This window comes from Natrix helvetica, assembly GCF_964273705.1.
Source record: "Natrix helvetica genome assembly, chromosome: 1".
Lineage (NCBI taxonomy): Eukaryota > Metazoa > Chordata > Lepidosauria > Squamata > Natricidae > Natrix > Natrix helvetica.
In genome coordinates this window covers 329438537-329457352 of record NC_138548.1, presented here as the reverse complement: position 1 = coordinate 329457352, position 18816 = coordinate 329438537, and the positions used below count along the sequence as shown (strand labels likewise).

Sequence of the window (18816 nt, the reverse complement as noted above, 5' to 3'; positions counted from 1 at the left end):
CAACTTTGTTATTTTAATTAAATTACTAAAGAATAAAATTGTATTTAGTACGTAGAAATGTCTCTATAATTTTGAACAATGTTCTCTTAATGTCCTTATTTAAATAGACGTGTCTCTGAAATACATCGTTCCAATAAATAATTAACAGGCACCACATTTATTTGACATTTGCCATTGGTACAATTACTTTACCGGTTTAAGATAGAGGAGGTCCTTTCAGGCTTTTGTATTACTATTGTATATAAAGTTAGCGCTACCAAACCATTATTACGGAATTGTTATCATAGCAAAATTCCAAAGAAGAAAACCTCCATATTTGGTCTTGGAATAAATTGTACATGTGCTAAAACCAAGTGAAAAGGAGAAGAATACCTAATCGTTATGTTAAACTTGTTGGAAGAGTTGTTATTGTAGACTTTAACTTCACTTTTGGATTCTTTGCTAGCATTTCTTAGAGTCTGAATAAAGTTCATAATCTGATTGTTTTTGTAGAAAATTAAATGGCTCTTTCATCACAGCTTTATCTGCCTTTGGGGAGAAGCTGATATTGTGTTGGGCTACCACATCTAGACAACGAACATTTGGACAACCAGTTGATGGCATCGAGAATGTCAGAAAACACTGCCATCTATTGTTTATATGTATTTTCACAGCACAGATCTGGTAGCCCAAATATTGTACATAATTTAGATAAAATACATCTTTAAAAACAAAGAATAATAAAATAGTGCATGGCAACAAGGACTATAACAATACATGGTAACTGATTGCTTGATAGTGCTGACTTTATTCTTGAAGTTTCTTATCCTCCCTATCTGTTTTGTTAGGAGATGTGATTAACCACAGATGTATCATGCAGTGATAGGCAGTCAGAAACAGAAGGTGATGGCTAACATCTTTTGATTAGTCAAAATCTGAATCATGTAAACCGGGGTATTCCCTCTGACACTCTGGAAGTGAAAGTTGAAGAGAAAGATACTTTGGAGGTCTTCTAGTTCAACCACCTAGACCTAAGACATGAGACTTTATTCCATCCCAGACAAATGGCTGTCCAATCTTTTCTTTAAAATCTCCAAGGATGGAGCACCCACAACTCTGGGACGTAAGCTGTTCCATTGGTTAGTTGTTCTCAATTCAGGAAATTTTTCCTTAGATATCCAGGTTGGGTGTCATTGCTTCTTGTCCTGCCCTCAGGTGCTTTGGAGAATATTTGACCTCATCTCTATGGCCGCCCTCAAGTATTGGAGGACAGCTATCATATCACCCCTAATCCTTCTCTTTGTTAGGTTAAATCAGTGGTTCCTAATGTGGGGCCCACGCCCCACAGGGGGGCAATTTGAACCTTGTTTAAACCAAGTTAATGGCCTTTTAGGCTTTCTCCATGTGAGTAGAGTTCACTTTTTGAGTAAAGTAAGAATTATATGGGGGGGGGGAGAGAATCAGGATTTTAGACATGCTTAGGCGAGGCATGGCCAAAAAAAAGGTTGGGAACCACTGGGCTAGATATATCTTATTCCCTTAACTATTTATCATATGGTTTAGCTTCCAGACTTCTTACCATCTTGCTCTTCTCTGCATTCTTTCTAGGGTCTCAAGTAGTGCAAGTAGAAAAAATAGGAACTACCTTTGGTGGGAAGGTAACAGCATTCTGTGCGCCTTTGGTGTTTAGTCATGCCGACCACATGACCACGGAGATGTCTTCGGACAGTGCTGGCTCTTCAGCTTTGAAACGGAGATGAGCACCGTCCCCTAGAGTCGGGAACGACTAGCACATATGTGCGAGGGGAGCCTTTACCTTTATGCACTATTTATACAATCTCCATAGCAGTTGCTTCAAGCTAAAGACATATATATTCATCTGAAAGTTGCTGTTTATTTCTCTTGTAACATCCTTCATCTAATAAAAATAAAATTAGTTGTGATTAACAAAAAGATAAGGTTTTGAAGCTAGCAGGTATGCCCCACAACTACAGGTGAATGGAAGAATGAAACAATAATACCCCAACTGGATACCCAATGTGCTTCTGTAAAATGTAGGAGAGAAGGTCATATGGAGACCGTACATTTTCCTGAAGAACTGATGACAGGGATGGCACAATGATTAAAAGAGACAGGTGAAATAGCCCTTTCCACTTCTGCCTGTCCCAAAAATAAAAATACATCTGGTTGCTTGAGATCGTAAGTCAGCAATCATCACTTCAACAGACCACATGCTTTAAACATTGTTCTAGTGTCTTCATGACACCCAGCTGAAGGAATCAATTCCTGAAACCCTCTGAAGCAACACTTGGATAGTCTAGTTGTTTTTCTAGCTGTTTCCTTCAGCAGAACAGGATGTTTTATTCCAGCTCTTTGGGAACAGGTACCTGTGTGGGAATTGTAATAAAATGTATGAATTGGAGAAGAGAGTGGCCAGAGAAAGCTTTTAAATTATATAAACAGTATATATGTTGTAAAAGACACAGTAAAATTGAAAACAATTTCTTGACATACTTTCTGGCAAAAAGAAAGTTCTGGTAAAACATCAAAGCAGCTCTTATGCAACCAAACATACACTGAAGCTAAAATATTTTCTTCAAAGTAACTTGGTTGCAGAGAAATACTATTCAGCAACCTAGGATTTTGCTGTTCCAAAAGTAAATCATTTGCTGTAGTATCCCACACCAAACTGTGTTTCCACCGTACAACACAGTGGCTACTGAATGCAAGTAATGTAATAAAGCAGGGGCACAAGAGTTTGGGAAAAGTTTTATCACATTTTATGTATCAGGTAAAAATCCTTAACCTAATAATTGCCATCATTTTTTGTGTGTGTCAGATTGAGTTCAATGCAATTTTAGGTAATGATTAAGGTTTTCCAAAAAAAAAAAATTCGGACAAAAAATCGGACAAAAGTTTTTCCCACTTGAAAGTAGAAATGTATTGTTTCTAGGTGTATTTAAATAAATTGTAAATTTTGAGATTTTTTTAAAAAAAATAGTCCCAAGATAATGTACTGATCCCCCCATTTAACACAAAATTCAGAACTTAAACTCAGTTATACCCAAATCTGTGTTGAGCCTTTATCTTAATGCAATTTTTATCTTATAATCATTACTAATAACTTGTATTTTCTATGGTTGATTTGCAATTCCTGTTCTGGGTCCCCCCCCTTACCCCCCACTATTTCTAGCCTTGCGAAGGACTGGTGAAGAACTGTTAGTTCCACTTTAGGCATGAAAGCTGTCTGAGTGACCTTGGGCCAGTCATTCTCTCTCCCACCACACCCACCACACACGGAGTTATTGATGTGGGGAAAGTAGGAGGGGGAAAGAATATTAGGTATGCTCATTTAATGTTCATTAAGTTCTTTATACAAATAAAGACAGGAGATAAATCAACTGATCAATTATATTTGAAACTGACTAGCATTTTCTCTTTTGGAAAGACAATTTACCCATGATGCCAAGTGCAAGGAACTATCACTGGCTGTAGTATATAGTGCTTAACTTTGACCTTGGAAACTTATACGTATCTGCACCTCTGAGGGTGGCATAATTTACTACTGGGGAATGATCTCAATCATTAACAGGTGCAAACTGCTGGCCTTGCCCCATGTGAGAGCTTCTGAGGCATCGCAATCAATCTAAAGAGAGACATTGAATCCAGAGCTGATTCTATATGAAACCCAGCCTGCTGTGTAAATGAGAAGGGCGATTGTGGCAGAAAATGCAGTTCATCTCCTACAGTGCTTTCAGTACCGATGTTATCTGAGAAGCCTGGTCTCAACTTTGAAGGATTTGTAAACATTCTCAAGTGCAGCGGCTAGAGAAGGAAAGATAAAACTAGTGAAGCAGCAAATTGTTAGCTTTCTTTTATCTACTTCCTTGAGGGTATGCAGGTGCATGCATGAAACACAGGGACATGTGCTTTAAGTTGAAGCCCATATAGCGCTTATAAAGTGTTGCAGTTTCATTTTTTGGTTATCGGATTACGCAACAAAAGAATACTTTACAGTAAGAGTCACCATTGATGGGCATGTTCCAAGCATCTGCAACTTAGAAATGTACTAATTTGCCTCCTTGTTTCTATTGATCATTCCTCCCTTGACAAGAATGCTCCAAAATTCACAGCCCAACATATAGAAAACCATTTAAGCATCATAGAATGCTTGTCTACATAGACTCACTCTGATTTTAGTCAAAGAAAGTCTTATTCTAGGAAAAAATGTTATGAGCAGGAGGATATGAACATTTTTTTTGTTTTCTATAGATATTGTAAAATGGCTTGTATGGCTGAGCAAAACATAGATCTGGAGCTGATAATACATTTCTAAATCATCTACAGGAGATCAGAAGGATTTCTGTTTTCTTTTACTAATAATAATTTAGTAATAATGGCAGTAAAAACTTTCCCCCTCTTTACTAAGACTTGTAAACATTTACTCATGATTACAGTTAGAATATAATCCAGGAGTAGACATTTTGCTGGTGTCTCCCAGATTTTTTGAATTATGGTGTCCATAATTTGTTGCCTGTAACCATGTTGGTGGGAACCAAAGTCCAAAATATCCAAAGAGCATGAAGCTACCTATCTACCTGCTGAAGCAAAGAAATCATATGATAACTAAAATTGAATTGTTGTATGAAAGAGAACAGCTTTTAGAGGTAGTCCTTGACTTACGAATGGTCATGTAACGTCTGTTCAAGTTACCACAGACCCCTACCACAAAAATACTTACAACCCAGTTCTGAAGTTCTGAGGGCCTGTGATCACATGGCTACATTCCTGGTGCTTGGCAAATTGGCATTTACAAACATTTACACATGATCATATGACTGTGATTTACGGTTTTTTTTACCAAAACCTGACTTTTACTTCCAGTTTTTGGTGGGAAAAAACCCAGTGGTGGGTTTCAAAAATGTTTAGAACCTCTTCTGAAGGTGTGGCCTGCTTTGTGGTAGTGGCTTGCTGGCCATGTGACTGGGTGGGAGTGGCTTGCCAGCCATGTGACCAGGTGGGAGTGGCTTGTCAGCCATGTGACTGGGTGAACATGGCCAACTTGTAAAATGTAGTGAAACTCAGTTAACAACACTCTTGCTTAGCAACCAAAATGTTGGCTCAGAAACTGGCATTTGAAGCACGCAAGTCTTAAAGCTGTCAAGTTACAAGACCCCTAACCTTGCACCCCTAACCCTTTAGAAAAAAACCCAGGGGTGTTCAAACTTGACAGCTTTAAGACTTGTGGACTTCAACTTCCAGAATTCCTCCCCCAGTCAAGTTGGCTCAGGAACTCTGGCATCGAAGTGTGCAAGTTACAAGAGCCTTGCACCCCTAACCCTTTAGAAAAAAACCCCAGGGTTGTTCAAACTTGACAGCTTTAAGACTTGTGGACTTCAACTCCCAGAATTCCTCCTCTCGCTCTTCATCTTGATGATGTGCGGACGGGCGGGGGGAGGGAGCTGGAACTGTTCTAAACGGCACTGTAGATTTGTGGAACCTCTTCTATAGAAGAGGTTAGAACTGGCAGGAACCCACCCCTAGAAAAACCCACAATGGGTTTGCTTAATTACCACAACATTCACTTAACAATCACTGCAAAAAAGGTAGTAAAATCTATGACCTGCTTTGCAACTATTATGACTTATGACCATAATGGGCGCACTCCATTATGGTCGTAAGCTGAGGACTACCTATAATACTAATCTTATTTTATCAATTGTTAGTTCTGCCTTTTCTAAGAGCAGCAATCACATCAACACCTGAGAGGGACTTACTCATATTGCAACACATTGGTTCTTCCTTGAGTCACCCAATACTTACCGGTTTCAAATAAGCTACATTACTCTGGCGAATATCTTTAAGTAGCTTGTCTCTTGGAGTGGTCTCAACCAAAGGAGGGGGCCGCCTTCTCGGAATAGGTTTTAGGGTCTTAATCACATCTTTGAGGTTGGTTTTTTCAGCTGGCTCGACATATTCCTGGATAGAAGGTTTGCGCTTTGTCCTCTTGAGCTTCACTATCTTGAAAGCGGGAAGGTCACTGCTGCTATCCTTTTCAGGTTCTTCTCTTATAGCAGGTTCATGTCTTCGGCCAACAGGTGGGGCTTTGGGAACTGGTGCCATTGGAGGTTGCATTGAAAGAGGCACCATAGAAGCTGGTATCGGTCCTCCTAACAATTCCCACATCCCAGGAGGCAACCCAAGTCCATTCTCCAACATGGCAATGAATTCTTTCTGCTGCTTTAGCTGTTGCAATTTTTGCTCCTCCATCCTTTTCTGCCTCTGCTTATCAAGGTTTCTGCTGAGGAGGTTAGTGACCACCATTCTGGGTCCTGGAAGTTCAAAATGGTAGCCTATCTTAAGAAGCGTAGGATTGGCTTTCAGAAGTCTGGCAATCTCCATTTCCGACTGATGACCCAACATACTTCTTTGATTGTGGAAACGTAGCTCCGTAAGCTTCTCGTTGTACTGCAGGCATCTCATGATGGCCACAATCCCTTTACCTGAGATGAAATTGGAATCGATATTCAGGGTGGTGATACACCTATTTTCACGCAGCATGTTGGCTAAAGCAAAAGCTACATTGTCATCTGCCCCAACATTGGTTAAACTGAATGTTTTGATGTGCTTGTTCTTCTTCATGGCATTGACAAAGTCCACTAGCATCTCCTTGGGGATGTTCTCAATGTTGTTTAAGTTGAGTTCTGTCATTTCTGGGTCGTTTCTCCGGACTCTTTCTAGACTCCCTTCTAAATTAGTTTGATTTCCCGAAGGCCGTGCACTTAATTTAATAAAACTAGTGTCTAGAGCTAATTTTTTGGGAATATTTAATTTTGAAACTTTCTTTTCATCTTCTCCTTTTTCACCCAATTCTGTGTATGATTTTTTAGTTTCCTGGGTGCTCTTGCCATTCTCATAAAGTTTTTTTGTTTCCAGATCTTTCTTCTCTGGTTCTTCTATTTTTTCTTCTTCTTCGTCTTCTTCCTCCTCCTCTTCCTCCTCCTCCTCTTCCTCCTCCTCCTCTTCCTCCTCCTCCTCTTCCTCTTCCTCCTCTTCCCCTTCCCCTTCCTCTTCCTCATCCATTTGCTCATTTTTTTTGTAATCATTTATATCTTCATTTGCAGCATCGTTGGCCATTGGCTTTTCACTGCTACTATTGGGAACATTTTCCTCAGGATATTTTCTGATGGGTCTCTATAACAACAAAATGCTAAGAGCTGAAATAATTTTAAATCATTTCTCCACATCATTTGAACAAGACTAAGGAGGTTGATGAATTTGTTTTTATGTTATGAAGATTTACAAGTTTAAAAGGAAAGGCGTCATAATATACTTATATAATCAGCATTAAGATATGTATTTATTTTTCAGATTTTTGGACTGCCTATCTCAGAATAGCAAAATAACACAGTTGTAAAGGACCCTGGATATCTGCTAACCTAGGGGTATCAAACCTGCCTGTCCTGGAACAGTGAAGGAATGGCCCATGGTTTCTCTGCCAGTAAAAACAGACCTCAGAAGGGCCATGCATAGCCAGCCCTCCCGGACTCCGTTTTTGGTTGCGATGGCCTCCTGCAACCCTCTGCTAGTGAAAATAGAGCTCAGGGAGGCCACGCCCCCTGGGCTCTGTTTTCATTGGCAGAGGGCTGCAGGAAGCCATCGCGACTGAAAATGGAGCCTTGAGTGACATTGAGCTGGCCACACCCTGGCCATGCCCCCCCCAGTTCCCCCCTCCCCCGAGGTCAAACACAACACTGATGCAGCCCTCAATGAAACCAAGTTTGACCTCCCTGTCCTAATCCAACCCATCCACCCCCCAAGCAGGAAATCCTCTGAGAGGAAATAGAATAGACAATAGAATGTTATATAAGAACAATATCTAAACTTTAAAAATTTAGAAGGAGGCAAGGATGATTAAACACTGTTAAAATTAGTTAAAAGGTGAAGGGAGAGCTGTCAGGGCATCAGCCTACCCCACAGCTGTGTGATCCCCTAAGGTCTCCACATGAGGATGCACAGCCATGGTTTGACTTTTTTCCGGAAGGCCAGAAGAGGGGGGGGCTGCTTCACCTTCAGGAGAAGAATATTCCACAGGATGGGGGCAACAGCAGAAAAGCGTCTCTTCCGAGACCCTGTGGCAGAAGTAGGGATCTGCCTGACTGGATGGGGTGGGTCAATGTGAATGGGACATAGGTAGCCTGCTCCTAAGCCATGTAGAGCTTATGTTGGCATCCATTGCACACTCCCATGTTTTGAGGAACAAAGTTTGAAGTATTCAAGATAGCGATAGCGATAGCAATACACCAGTTTTCCTCTCGCAGTTGTTTTATGCTGGAATTCAGTGTCTTTGTGCGTAACCTGCAGCCCTAAATTATGCTATTTCCTTAGCCTACTTTTTCCTTTCTGTTCTATTCCTTTGGTTCACCTAATCGAAACCAGTTTTCAGTGGCCTTTGTGCTAACTTTCTTGTCAACAGAATGCAGGTTTGCTGTTATTGCATGCTATACAAATTGTCCTTCCTGTATTAATAAATGAGTAGTAACTGGGGTTTGTTTGTTTTTTTGTACACATTAGTTTCAACCTAGTTTTTATAAACAAAAACTGACTTAAAACTAATAATAATCAGGCATCTAAAGAAGATTTTTCAAAATAATAATAATAATGGGCTAGAGTAGCAGTTGCACCAAATAATCATTCTGGTAATTTTTGGTCCAGTCTACAATACTGGATGTTCTTTAGATCATACTTTATGGTAAGCCATTGGACCAAATAACACTTATCAATAGCATTTAGACTTATATACCCCTTCATAGTGCTTTACAGCCCTCTCTAAGCATTTACAGAGTTAGCATATTGCCCCCAACAATCTGGGTCCTCATTTTACGGACCTCAGAAGGCTGGAAGGTTGAGTAAACCTTGAGCCACTCAGAATCGAACTCCTGGAATGAGCAGTGAGTTGGCCAGCAGTACTGCATTCTAACCACTGCACCACCATAACTCAAATATGTATAGTTGAAAGGGATACATGTTTATACTATGTGGAATAAAAACCTGAGCCTGGTTATAATCCTGCTCATGTGCCCTTTTCGTGCTTGCCCCCTTTTGAAATATGCATATTACTTGGAAACATCCCTGATGTAATTTTTCAGTCTTGTTCCCAGCTCTTCCACCAATCTCTTTTCCTTCTCCATCTGCTGGATGGAGGGATCATCACTGAGAACTTCTGCACCCCCAAGCATCATTTGCTAAGTCTGGTTTAGAAGAGAAAAATAATGTAAAACACGACTCCCTTATTATAGAATTTGTGCATTTTGTTATGCTTTAATTTGAAAATTACCTCATAAGAAAAGGGAACATGAAGTGAAGTTATTCCCATCACAAAGTCAAATCTGTTCAAATATGAGAGAATGTATCTCGGGTACAATTTATTCTGAATTCAAGTGTTTTTCTCAGTGGTTCCATAAATTCAATTTTATTTTTTAAGCACTGTACATAGACAGTAAATTTACAGACGAATTGCCATATGCAATACTCTTATGGGGCTATATATTATTGCAGAACACACATACTGAATACCTCTGGAATGTTTTTCTGTACACCACCATATCAGTTAATGTCTTCCAGAGAATGGCATGAGGTTGGCCTCTTTGCAGTCTAGTTATTGAGTACCTCAAGAGCCTCACAGAGATTATTTTATCTTCTGATGCTGTTCAAGAGAGGTATGAAACTGCTTGGTATGGTTTCTAGGAGTTATAAAGTGGGGTATAAACTAACAACAATAGGTGACAACACCCAGCTTTATTCTTCTCTAACATCAGCATCATCACACAAACTGCCTAATCTTTGTTCTGGATTGTATGAGGACCAATAAACTCACGTTGCCTTATGAGAATTTGGATTCAGTGCATTCAGAAACTGAGTGTGTTCAGGAATTTCAGGAATGGCCTGCTTTATATTACATGAGGATATTTTTCCTACAAAGAAGAGAATTTTCAGTTTGGGGTATTGGTTTATGGTGATCTTTGTGCTAACAGCACCTACAACTACCCTATCAGCCAGACTTGTTATCAGTATGGGATTACTTGTAAATTCAAGATTGGATAATGGTACTGAATTCTATGTGGAATTATCCTGAAGTACAAAAATTATAACTATGTCAGAATTTATTATGTGCATATTACATGTTGCTAATAATTGTATTAAAATTTGCCAATCTCAAGGAAAAAAACATAATCCAATTGCCTTTTGAAAAAACCACCTTTGAGACAATACTTATCAAAGTAGATTTCATCAGGACCAGATGGAAGATTCTAATTCTATGTATCTGTTTGGTAATTCTAGTACCAGCCTTTGCCTGGCAATCTGTGAAATCTTCCCATATTGTACATACTATGGGTAAGCATCCTTTTTCTGGCTGAGAGTCACTTACTAACCCTTTGCTATCTGCACTAATTGCCTACCTGCCAAAATTGATCAAGTCAAAATCAAGTTAAATTAAAATAATTACATGCTCTTAATAAAATTTCTGTTAAATCTGCTAAACTAATTATAATGAAAGTATGATGATCCTATTAACAGGATTATCCAATTTTAATATGATTGAATTACATGAATTATCAGACTTCACTTTAGCACCCAACTGCTTCTGTACTAATATCTGGTGTTTCATTGATGCTAAATCATAAGACAATAGTTGAAACACATCTAGCAAATTCAAAACAACCTAGGAAGTGCAAAACCTTGTATATCATTTTCTCTAAGGACCTAAGTCAATGTTTCCAAACCATGGCAACTTGTAGATACGTGGGCTTCAATTCCTAGAATTCCTTATTCAGTTTGATCATTGCTAAGAATTCTGGGAGTTATAGCACTTAGAAAAGTCATGGGAGATGAAGTCAGACATATCAGAAGACACCTAAAGACGGTCCAGATAGTATGACTTAGGCAGGTTCACTTAGCTTTTTGTGGAGGATGGGCTTTATTAGGTGAAGATGGTCCTTATGGACTTTTTTCCAGTTCTATGTGATTTTGTCTGATAAAAATCTTATGAAATATTCTTCCCCACATGGGAAACATTTTAGTTTGCATAATTTAATTAATCTAATAACTATTCATTATGGTGGTGCGATGATTAGAATGCAGAATTGCAGGCAAACTAAGCCCATAGCCTAAAGCTCGATCCTGACTGGCTCAAGGTTCACTCAGCATTTCCATCCTTCTAATGTTTGTTAAAGGAGGACCCAGATTGTTGGGGGCAATATGCTGACTCTGTAAACTGTCCAGAGAGTATTACTAAAGCACTATAAAGCGGTATATAAATCTAAGTGCTATTGCTATTGTTATTCCTATTTTTATTAAACAAATCTATTCAGCTGCCCGGAAGGAACTCAGGCAGGTAAACAGGAAAATAAACACAATAAAATCAGTAAAAAAAGCATATTGGAATGTTCATTATTAATATAATAAGTTGGATTGGGATTTCAAGATTATTTGATAGTAATAGCTTTTTATATTTTTGTATCAAGTATCAATAAGTAGTGGAATATAATGTATTTAGACTATTTTTTACTCAACCAGACTGGAGGTGTGAATTTTATCCTAGGGATCCATAAAGTTATTTAAACCATAAAATCACAGAGCCTGGAAAGGCTTGCAGGTTCAACCCGCTGTTTACTGCTGGAATAATAAGTTATAATACAATACAATAGCAGAGTTGGAAGGGACCTTGGAGGTCTTCTAGTCCACCCCCCTGCCTAGGCAGGAAACTCTATACCATTTCAGACAAATGGCTATCCAACATCTTCTTAAAGACTTCCAGTGTTGGGGCATTCACAACTTCTGGAGGCAAGCTGTTCCACTGATTAATTGTTCTGTCAGGAAATTTCTCCTCAGTTCTAAGTTGTTTCTCTCCTTGATTAGTTTTCATCCATTGCTTCTTGTTCTACCCTCAGATGCCTTGGAGAATAGTTTGACTCCCACTTCTTTGTGGCAACCCCTGAGATATTGGAACACTGGTATCATGCCTCCCCTAGTCCTCCTTTTCATTAACCTAGACATACCCAGTTCCTGCAACCGTTCTTCATATGTTTTAGCCTCCAGTCCCCTAATCCTCTTTGTTGCTCTTCTCTGCACTCTTTCTAGAGTCTCCACATCTTTTCTACATCGTGGTGACCAAAACTATATTATTGGTATGCCTTAGTTTACTACATGCAAAAAATATTCTAAAGCCTATTTTAAAGTGCGTACATCTGCTTAAATTCAAGACCTATTTATTGGAAATGTGCATATGAGCAGCATGTTAGCAAATGCTAATCAAACCCCGGGATAAAATATGAATGGCACCTGTATGCAGAATTACATTTCCTGCTCCTTACCTCCGAGGGTAATAGCGTGACTGGTACCCGTTCATCCTCATGCATTCGTCTGGAAGCCTTCTCCCAATACAGGTAATCAACAAGAGATCTGTGATCAAAGTTTCCTGTCGGGGGTTTCTCCGTCTGATCCTTCTGTATCATTCCGACTGGGACTTTGGGATCTGGAGCCATGACTTCCATTTCACACTGTAGTTCCCTCAGTTCTTCGGGAGATAGGTTGGCTAAGATTTCATCTTCATCGATCTCTCCCGAACAGACGTCCTCTTGGTCAGAGTTTTGGCTGAGCTCAGACATGTTCTTTATTGATTAAAAAAAAATAACCACAGGGCAGGTACTTGGATAAAAAAAACCAAATGTCCAAAGTAGAAGAAAGGAGGGTAATTCCTTTGGCAGCCTTATGAAAAATCTTCAGGGTTCCTAGTGTTTGTCTGTGTGTGTGTATTCCCACCCCCCTCCGTCAGAGAGAATATACAGCTCTGTCTTAGATGATGCTTCAGGAAGAGTGAGGGAGGATTGAAACATATGGTACATCTAAATTAAGCAGGGCTTAGCTGGAGCAAGAAAATTTATGGAGGTGCTGCCATATTCTGTTTTGAGTAGCTTATGTCAGCGGTGTAAGCCCTTGTGACATTTTGGTACAGCTGCTCGGGGCATTGCCACAATCATATTCTAGAGGATTCCTGTAGTTATATTATTTTAAATGTCTCGCAATATACACTCAGTTTTAGAATATGAGAAAATAAATGCTTGTGCATAAATTTTATTTAAATCTGTAGGAAACTCTAAGATTTGCCCAGGGGACCTTATGAACCAATAATTTTCACACTTGATCCAGAGCTTTACAACTGTTTCAAAACGATTGATTAAATGACATTGGCAAATATCTTGTTGCTATTGACACCAGAACTAAGGGATGCCTTTGGAAATATGCAGAGTCACTAACAAATCAAATGACCAAGTCAGCAGCAGCTATTAATCACAAAAGAAAATGAAAATAGTATTAGAATGTTAAGAGTATACATTGTTCAATGTTTTTGAAGAATTGGTTGGATCTCATAAAAAATTATAATGGTATCAGATCTAGTGTGAAAGGTTCTGAACAATCATTAGTTGGCAGCAAAGAGATACAGACAATTATTTCTGCTATCATTTGGTGGTGACCTGGATTGCCACATCCGGTGGCTTTACAAATTATCTGTGAAGTTCCCAAGAGATGACCTAATTAATTTACGAGCCTCGAGACAAAGTTCAAACAAAAACCATTCATTTATTAGGATCAACATCTTGACATTTCTCCTGTGGAGCCGAAACTGGCTCCCACTTAATTGCGTTTGAACTTTACCCCTCTATCTCTTCCCTTCTGTCATACGTCATAATTCATGTTCACCAACTAGGTTGTAGAAATATGAGAGCCGACTCTGGCTGAAGGTATGCATGGAATCCTCCCTCCCATGCCAACCTGATAATAGTCATGGCAATGCTTTACAAGTTGACATCCGGCTCCCCTCACTTCCTGAAAGCTACCTGTGTGACACAAAGACAATTTGAGTATACAGGTATATAATTTAGGGATGTGTTCGTCCCTCAGGCTTGCCTGGATTTTCTGCATGGAATTTTGCTATAAGGCGATCAGCCTGGATATTCCTACTTTTTACCCAAGATGCCTCTGATAAGGGGTAGCCCTTCCACTTGATTAAGTATTGGAGGTGTCTCCTGTGCCACCTCGAATCAAGGACTCATTGAACTTCATAATGGGTTTGGCCCCCTATGACCATAGGGCCCGGGGGCTCCCAGGGTAGTGGTCTCAGAGTGGATCCGACCACGGGTTTTAAGAGGCTACTATGAAACGCCGGGTGTATCTTCCCCAGCAATCGAGGAAGTTTCAATTGCACTGTGACTGGGTTGATGATCTTTATTATGGGGAATGGTCCCATAAGCATTGGCTCCAGTTTCTTGCTAGGCAGTTTTAATCTCAAATATTTTGTGGAGAGGTAAACTTTCTCTCCCACCCGGAATGGCTGTTGCGGATCCCAGTGTTTATCTGCCTGTCTCTTATAGGTCTGTGCTGCTTTAGCCAATGCTTTTTTGACATTTTCCCAGGTTTCTTTCAGCATTGACATCCAATCAGTCAAGCTGACTGAGGAGGGGGAATTCCTTGGATACTCAGGCATTGGGATGAAGCCCATACCACTCACTATTTGGAACGGCGTGAGTCCTGTGCTACTGTGGACAGCATTATTGTACGCGACCTCAGCAAAAGATAAAAGGTCCATCCAATTGGATTGCTGATAGTTCACATAGCACCTCAGGTACTGCTCTACCATGGCGTTCAGTTTCTCTGCTGCCCCATTGGTGCTCAGATGAAAAGCTGAACTAAGACCCTGAGATGACCCAATGGACCACAGGAACTCCTTCCAGAACTTAGCCGTGAACTGGACCCCTCTGTCTGAAATAATTCTTCGAGGTACTCCATGCAGTCAGTAGATATGCTTCACGAACAGTTTAGCCAGCTTGTGAGCCGAGGGTAGTCCGCTGCAGGGTATGAAGTGTGCCTGTTTGGAGAACAGGTCTATTACAGTCCAAATCACTGTGTTCCCCCCCCCCCCCTTTGGCAACTCTACTATACAGCCCATTGTGATCTCCTCCCATGGCCTCGTTGGTTCTGCTACTGTTTGTAGCAATCCGGGGGATTTTCCCGGATGTGTTGTTGGACCGTTTGGGGCCTTGTACTGGCCGTGCCCTGGGCGGTGGGTCTGGCCTTGGTTTTGGGGCTGGGATTGGGCATGCAGCTGCCATATGGCCCATCCCCCCACATCGGTAGCATTTTAGCGGACTTCGAGGAAGGGCTGGTCTCAGGGCCTGCTGTGGTGCTGTGGTTCCTCGTCGGCTGGGTGGTTTCAGGCCAGGTTGACCTCTCTCTTTTGTGTCCGCTTGCTTTCTCATGTCATTGGCGCACAGCCTGCTGCCAACTTTTGTTGCTACTTGGAACCACTCAGAGAGTTGATTTGGGATGTTGCAGTATGCGGTTACCTGGGCAATTTGCTTGTCCAGGCTTGTTCTGAAAAAATGCACCAGCAGCCACTCTGGTAAAGGGGGTAGCCTTCTTATGACCTTCCTAAATTCACAGATGTGCTCTTTGATGGGGCAGCCCCTCTGCTTTAGGTTGCTGAGTTCATCTTCCGCATATTGGTCCTCCTCCACCTCCTCAAATCTGGCCTCTAGCAGTTGCAGGAAGTCATCCATGTCCTGCAGTTGGGGGGCTCTCCTCTTGTGGAGGGCTGCTAACCATTCCCTTGCTTCTCCCTCTAGCCCCTCTGTGATGGTATTCACCATGGCCCTGGGGGATAGGTAGAGGTGCCCATAGTGTTCTAGTTGGATATCAGCTGAATCGAGGAATAGAGCTAGCTGGTCTGAGTCACTGTCAAACTTTCCCCTGAATTGGGGCGGGTCATTCAGCCCTACTCCTCCAACCTCCTGTCGGCCTCTGTATGCTTGGGCCTGATATGGCTGGCCATCTTCCTCACCTCTAGTTCGGAGGGAGGGGTTTGCTTGCCCTGGGCAGTCTGCCTGCTGCGTGGGAGAGGCACTGTTTGCAGTTTCAGTCTCCTTCTCCTTCTATTGGGTGGAGGGGGGGCTGCGCTCCAGTTTGCATCTCTTCCCCTCAACAGGATCAGATGTCCCTCCCCTCTCTTTTGGGCGGCATGATGGCCCCTTATCAGCAAGGGTGGTTCGGTCAAAATCCTCCCTCCGTTGTTCTATTACACTCTCCAGGGATTCCATCTGGGGCTTTGGGAGTCTGGCTTGTGCCCAGTCCCACCTCCAGTACACTCTTGCCAGCTTGCTTGAGACCCTTCCCTGTATCTGGGGACTAGGGAAAGGGAACTCTACCTCAGCTGCCTTAGGGGCTGATTTCCACCAGTATTCATCTTTTCTTGCTTCTGCTTCTGGGAAAGGCATTGCTGCTTGGCATTGCTGCATACCTCCAGCCTCCTGTTGCCTGATCTTCCCTCCAAGCACCCCAAATATTGGGAGAGTGCTTGGAGAGCCCAGGATTCAGGAAACCCGGAAATCTTGATAGATTTTTAAAAGTCACTTTTGACTTTCTGTGAAGTTTCCAAGAGATGACCTAATTAATTTACGAGCCTCGAGACAAAGTTCAAACAAAAACCATTCATTTATTAGGATCAACATCTTGGCATTTCTCCTATTGAGCTGAAACTGGCTCCCGCTTAATTGTGTTTGAACTTTACCCCTCTATCAGTTCCCTTCTGTCATACGTCATCATTCATGTTCACCAACTAGGATGTAGAAATATGAGATCTGACTCTGGCCGAAGGTATGCATGGAATCCTCCCTCCCATGCCAACTTGATAATAGTCATGGCAACGCTTTACAAGTTGACATTATCTATGTAGAGAAACCAATGGGCAACTATCTACTGTCTTTTGTTCAAAAACCTGAACATTGTTAATTATTTGATTGGAAATGGCATTTCCTAAGGATTGCAAAATTTACTTACGCATTAAAATGCCAGTATTGCATAACAGAGATTAAAATCCAGGGGCATAAGAACAAATAGGGTTGTAAATTGTAATATTTTCTCCCATGAAAATTCTGATTTGTTCAAACACTCCCCCACCCCAAACATGAGATTACTTACGGTATATGAATTCACATGCACTTTTGGAAGGCTGCAAATAAAGAATAGATGGACCTTCCAGTACAAGTCATAGAGACGTGTGTGTTATATTTGTCACTTGTACTGTATAGTGGAAACAAGAACTTGTAAATATCTGTGTCATCATTGCTCTGGTGGCTCAGTCACAGCTTATTTCATCGCATAACTTTTTTTTCTTTTTTCTTTTTTTTCTTTTTTCTTTTCTTTTCTTTTTTTAAATTTTATTTATTTCATCAAGCATGTATTAGATAACACATATAAGTATAAACAGGATTTTGAATACATGAAATATGAATAAAAAGGAATATTAGGATAGGGATGGTAGGCACTTTGGGTGCACTTCTGCACGCCCTTACAGACCTCTTAGGAATGGTGAGGTCAACAGTAAACAGTCTAAGGTTAAAGTTTTGGGGGTTTGGGGAAGAGTCAAGTAGTGCATTCCAGGCATTGACCACTCTGTTGCTGAAGTCGTATTTTCTGCAATCGAGTTTGGAGCAGCTTACCTTGAGTTTGTATCTATTGTGTGCTCATGTATTGTTGTGGTTGAAGCTGAAGTAGTCATTGACAGGTAGGACATTGTAGCAGATAATTTTATGTACCACGCTTAGGTCAGACCGAAGGCAGCATAGTTCTAAGTTGTCTAAGCTCAAATTTCAAGTCGGGTGGCATAATATATTCTGCTGTGAGCAGAGGAGTGGAGGACTCTTCTGTGAAGACTTTGACTTCGTCCCTTTGTGTTCCTCCCAAGTGAACTATATGTCATATAAATGTATTTGGTGTACTTAACCCATCTCTACTTCACCCTCAACATGTAGAAATTAAGAACTGAAGATGAAATGTCGCTTCCTCTTTCACCTTTGATTCTACACACAATCTGAGGAAGAGTCACTCACTACTTGATAGTGGGGAATATAGCAACAGCAATAGCACTTAGACTTTATACCCCTTCGTAATGCTTTACAGCCCTCTGTAAGCAGTTTACCAAGTCAGCATTTTGCCCCCCAACAATCTGCGTCCTCATTTTACTGACCTTGGAAGGATGGAAGGTTGAGTCAACCTTGAGCCTGTCAGGATCAAACTCCTGGCAGTTGGCAGATTTAGCCTGCAATACAGCATTCTAACCACTGTGCTCTTAATATATACCCTGGGCAGTGTTACCATCAAAAATTTAATTTAATTATTTAACTTAATTTAATTTATTTTTTAAATTAAATTACTTATAATGTAATCAAATTAATCTAATTTAGGAGTCCTGGTGGTGCAGTAGTTAAAGTGCAGTATTGCAGGCAAAGTCTGCTCGCAACCTGGAGTTCAATTCTGATAGAACTCAAGGTTGACCTTCTATCCTTCTAAAGCAGTGTTTCTCAAACTTGGTGACTTTAAGTCCTGTGGACTTCAACTCCCAGAATCCCCCAGCCAGCACAGCTGGCTGGGGGATTCTGGGAGTTGAAGTCCACAGGACTTAAAGTCACCAAGTTTGAGAAACACTGTAATCTAAAGGGATAGAAAAGGAGGACCTTTTGAACCCTATTGGGGGCAAATATGCAAATAATGTTTACATTGCAAAACAACTCAGAGAAGCACTGTGGAGTGATATATATGCTAAGTTTAAATGTGATTGCTATTGCTAATTAATTAAATAAAATATTTATACAATAATTTAATTTTAATTTATCTACTTAATCATTTTTCAAACGGAAATCTTAAAACATATAGGGATTGATGATATAGATAGATTTACATTCTGTCTTTTTTCAAGCAAATAAACATAGAATAAAAAACAAC

At 40.6% G+C, this 18816-nt stretch overlaps 1 protein-coding gene across 1 annotated transcript; it reads right to left on the bottom strand.

The window, feature by feature from the left end:
- Nucleotides 1–136: 136 nt before the first annotated feature.
- Nucleotides 137–12832, bottom strand: LMOD3 (leiomodin 3). Its single transcript, XM_081934024.1, has 3 exons — nt 12354–12832; nt 5803–7173; nt 137–2366 (listed from the first exon to the last, which is right to left on the bottom strand). Exons 1-3 carry the CDS (start codon nt 12645–12647, stop codon nt 2340–2342), a joined length of 1692 nt encoding a protein of 563 aa, XP_081790150.1. The 5' UTR covers nt 12648–12832; the 3' UTR covers nt 137–2339.
- Between the last annotated feature and the right edge of the window lie 5984 nt (nt 12833–18816).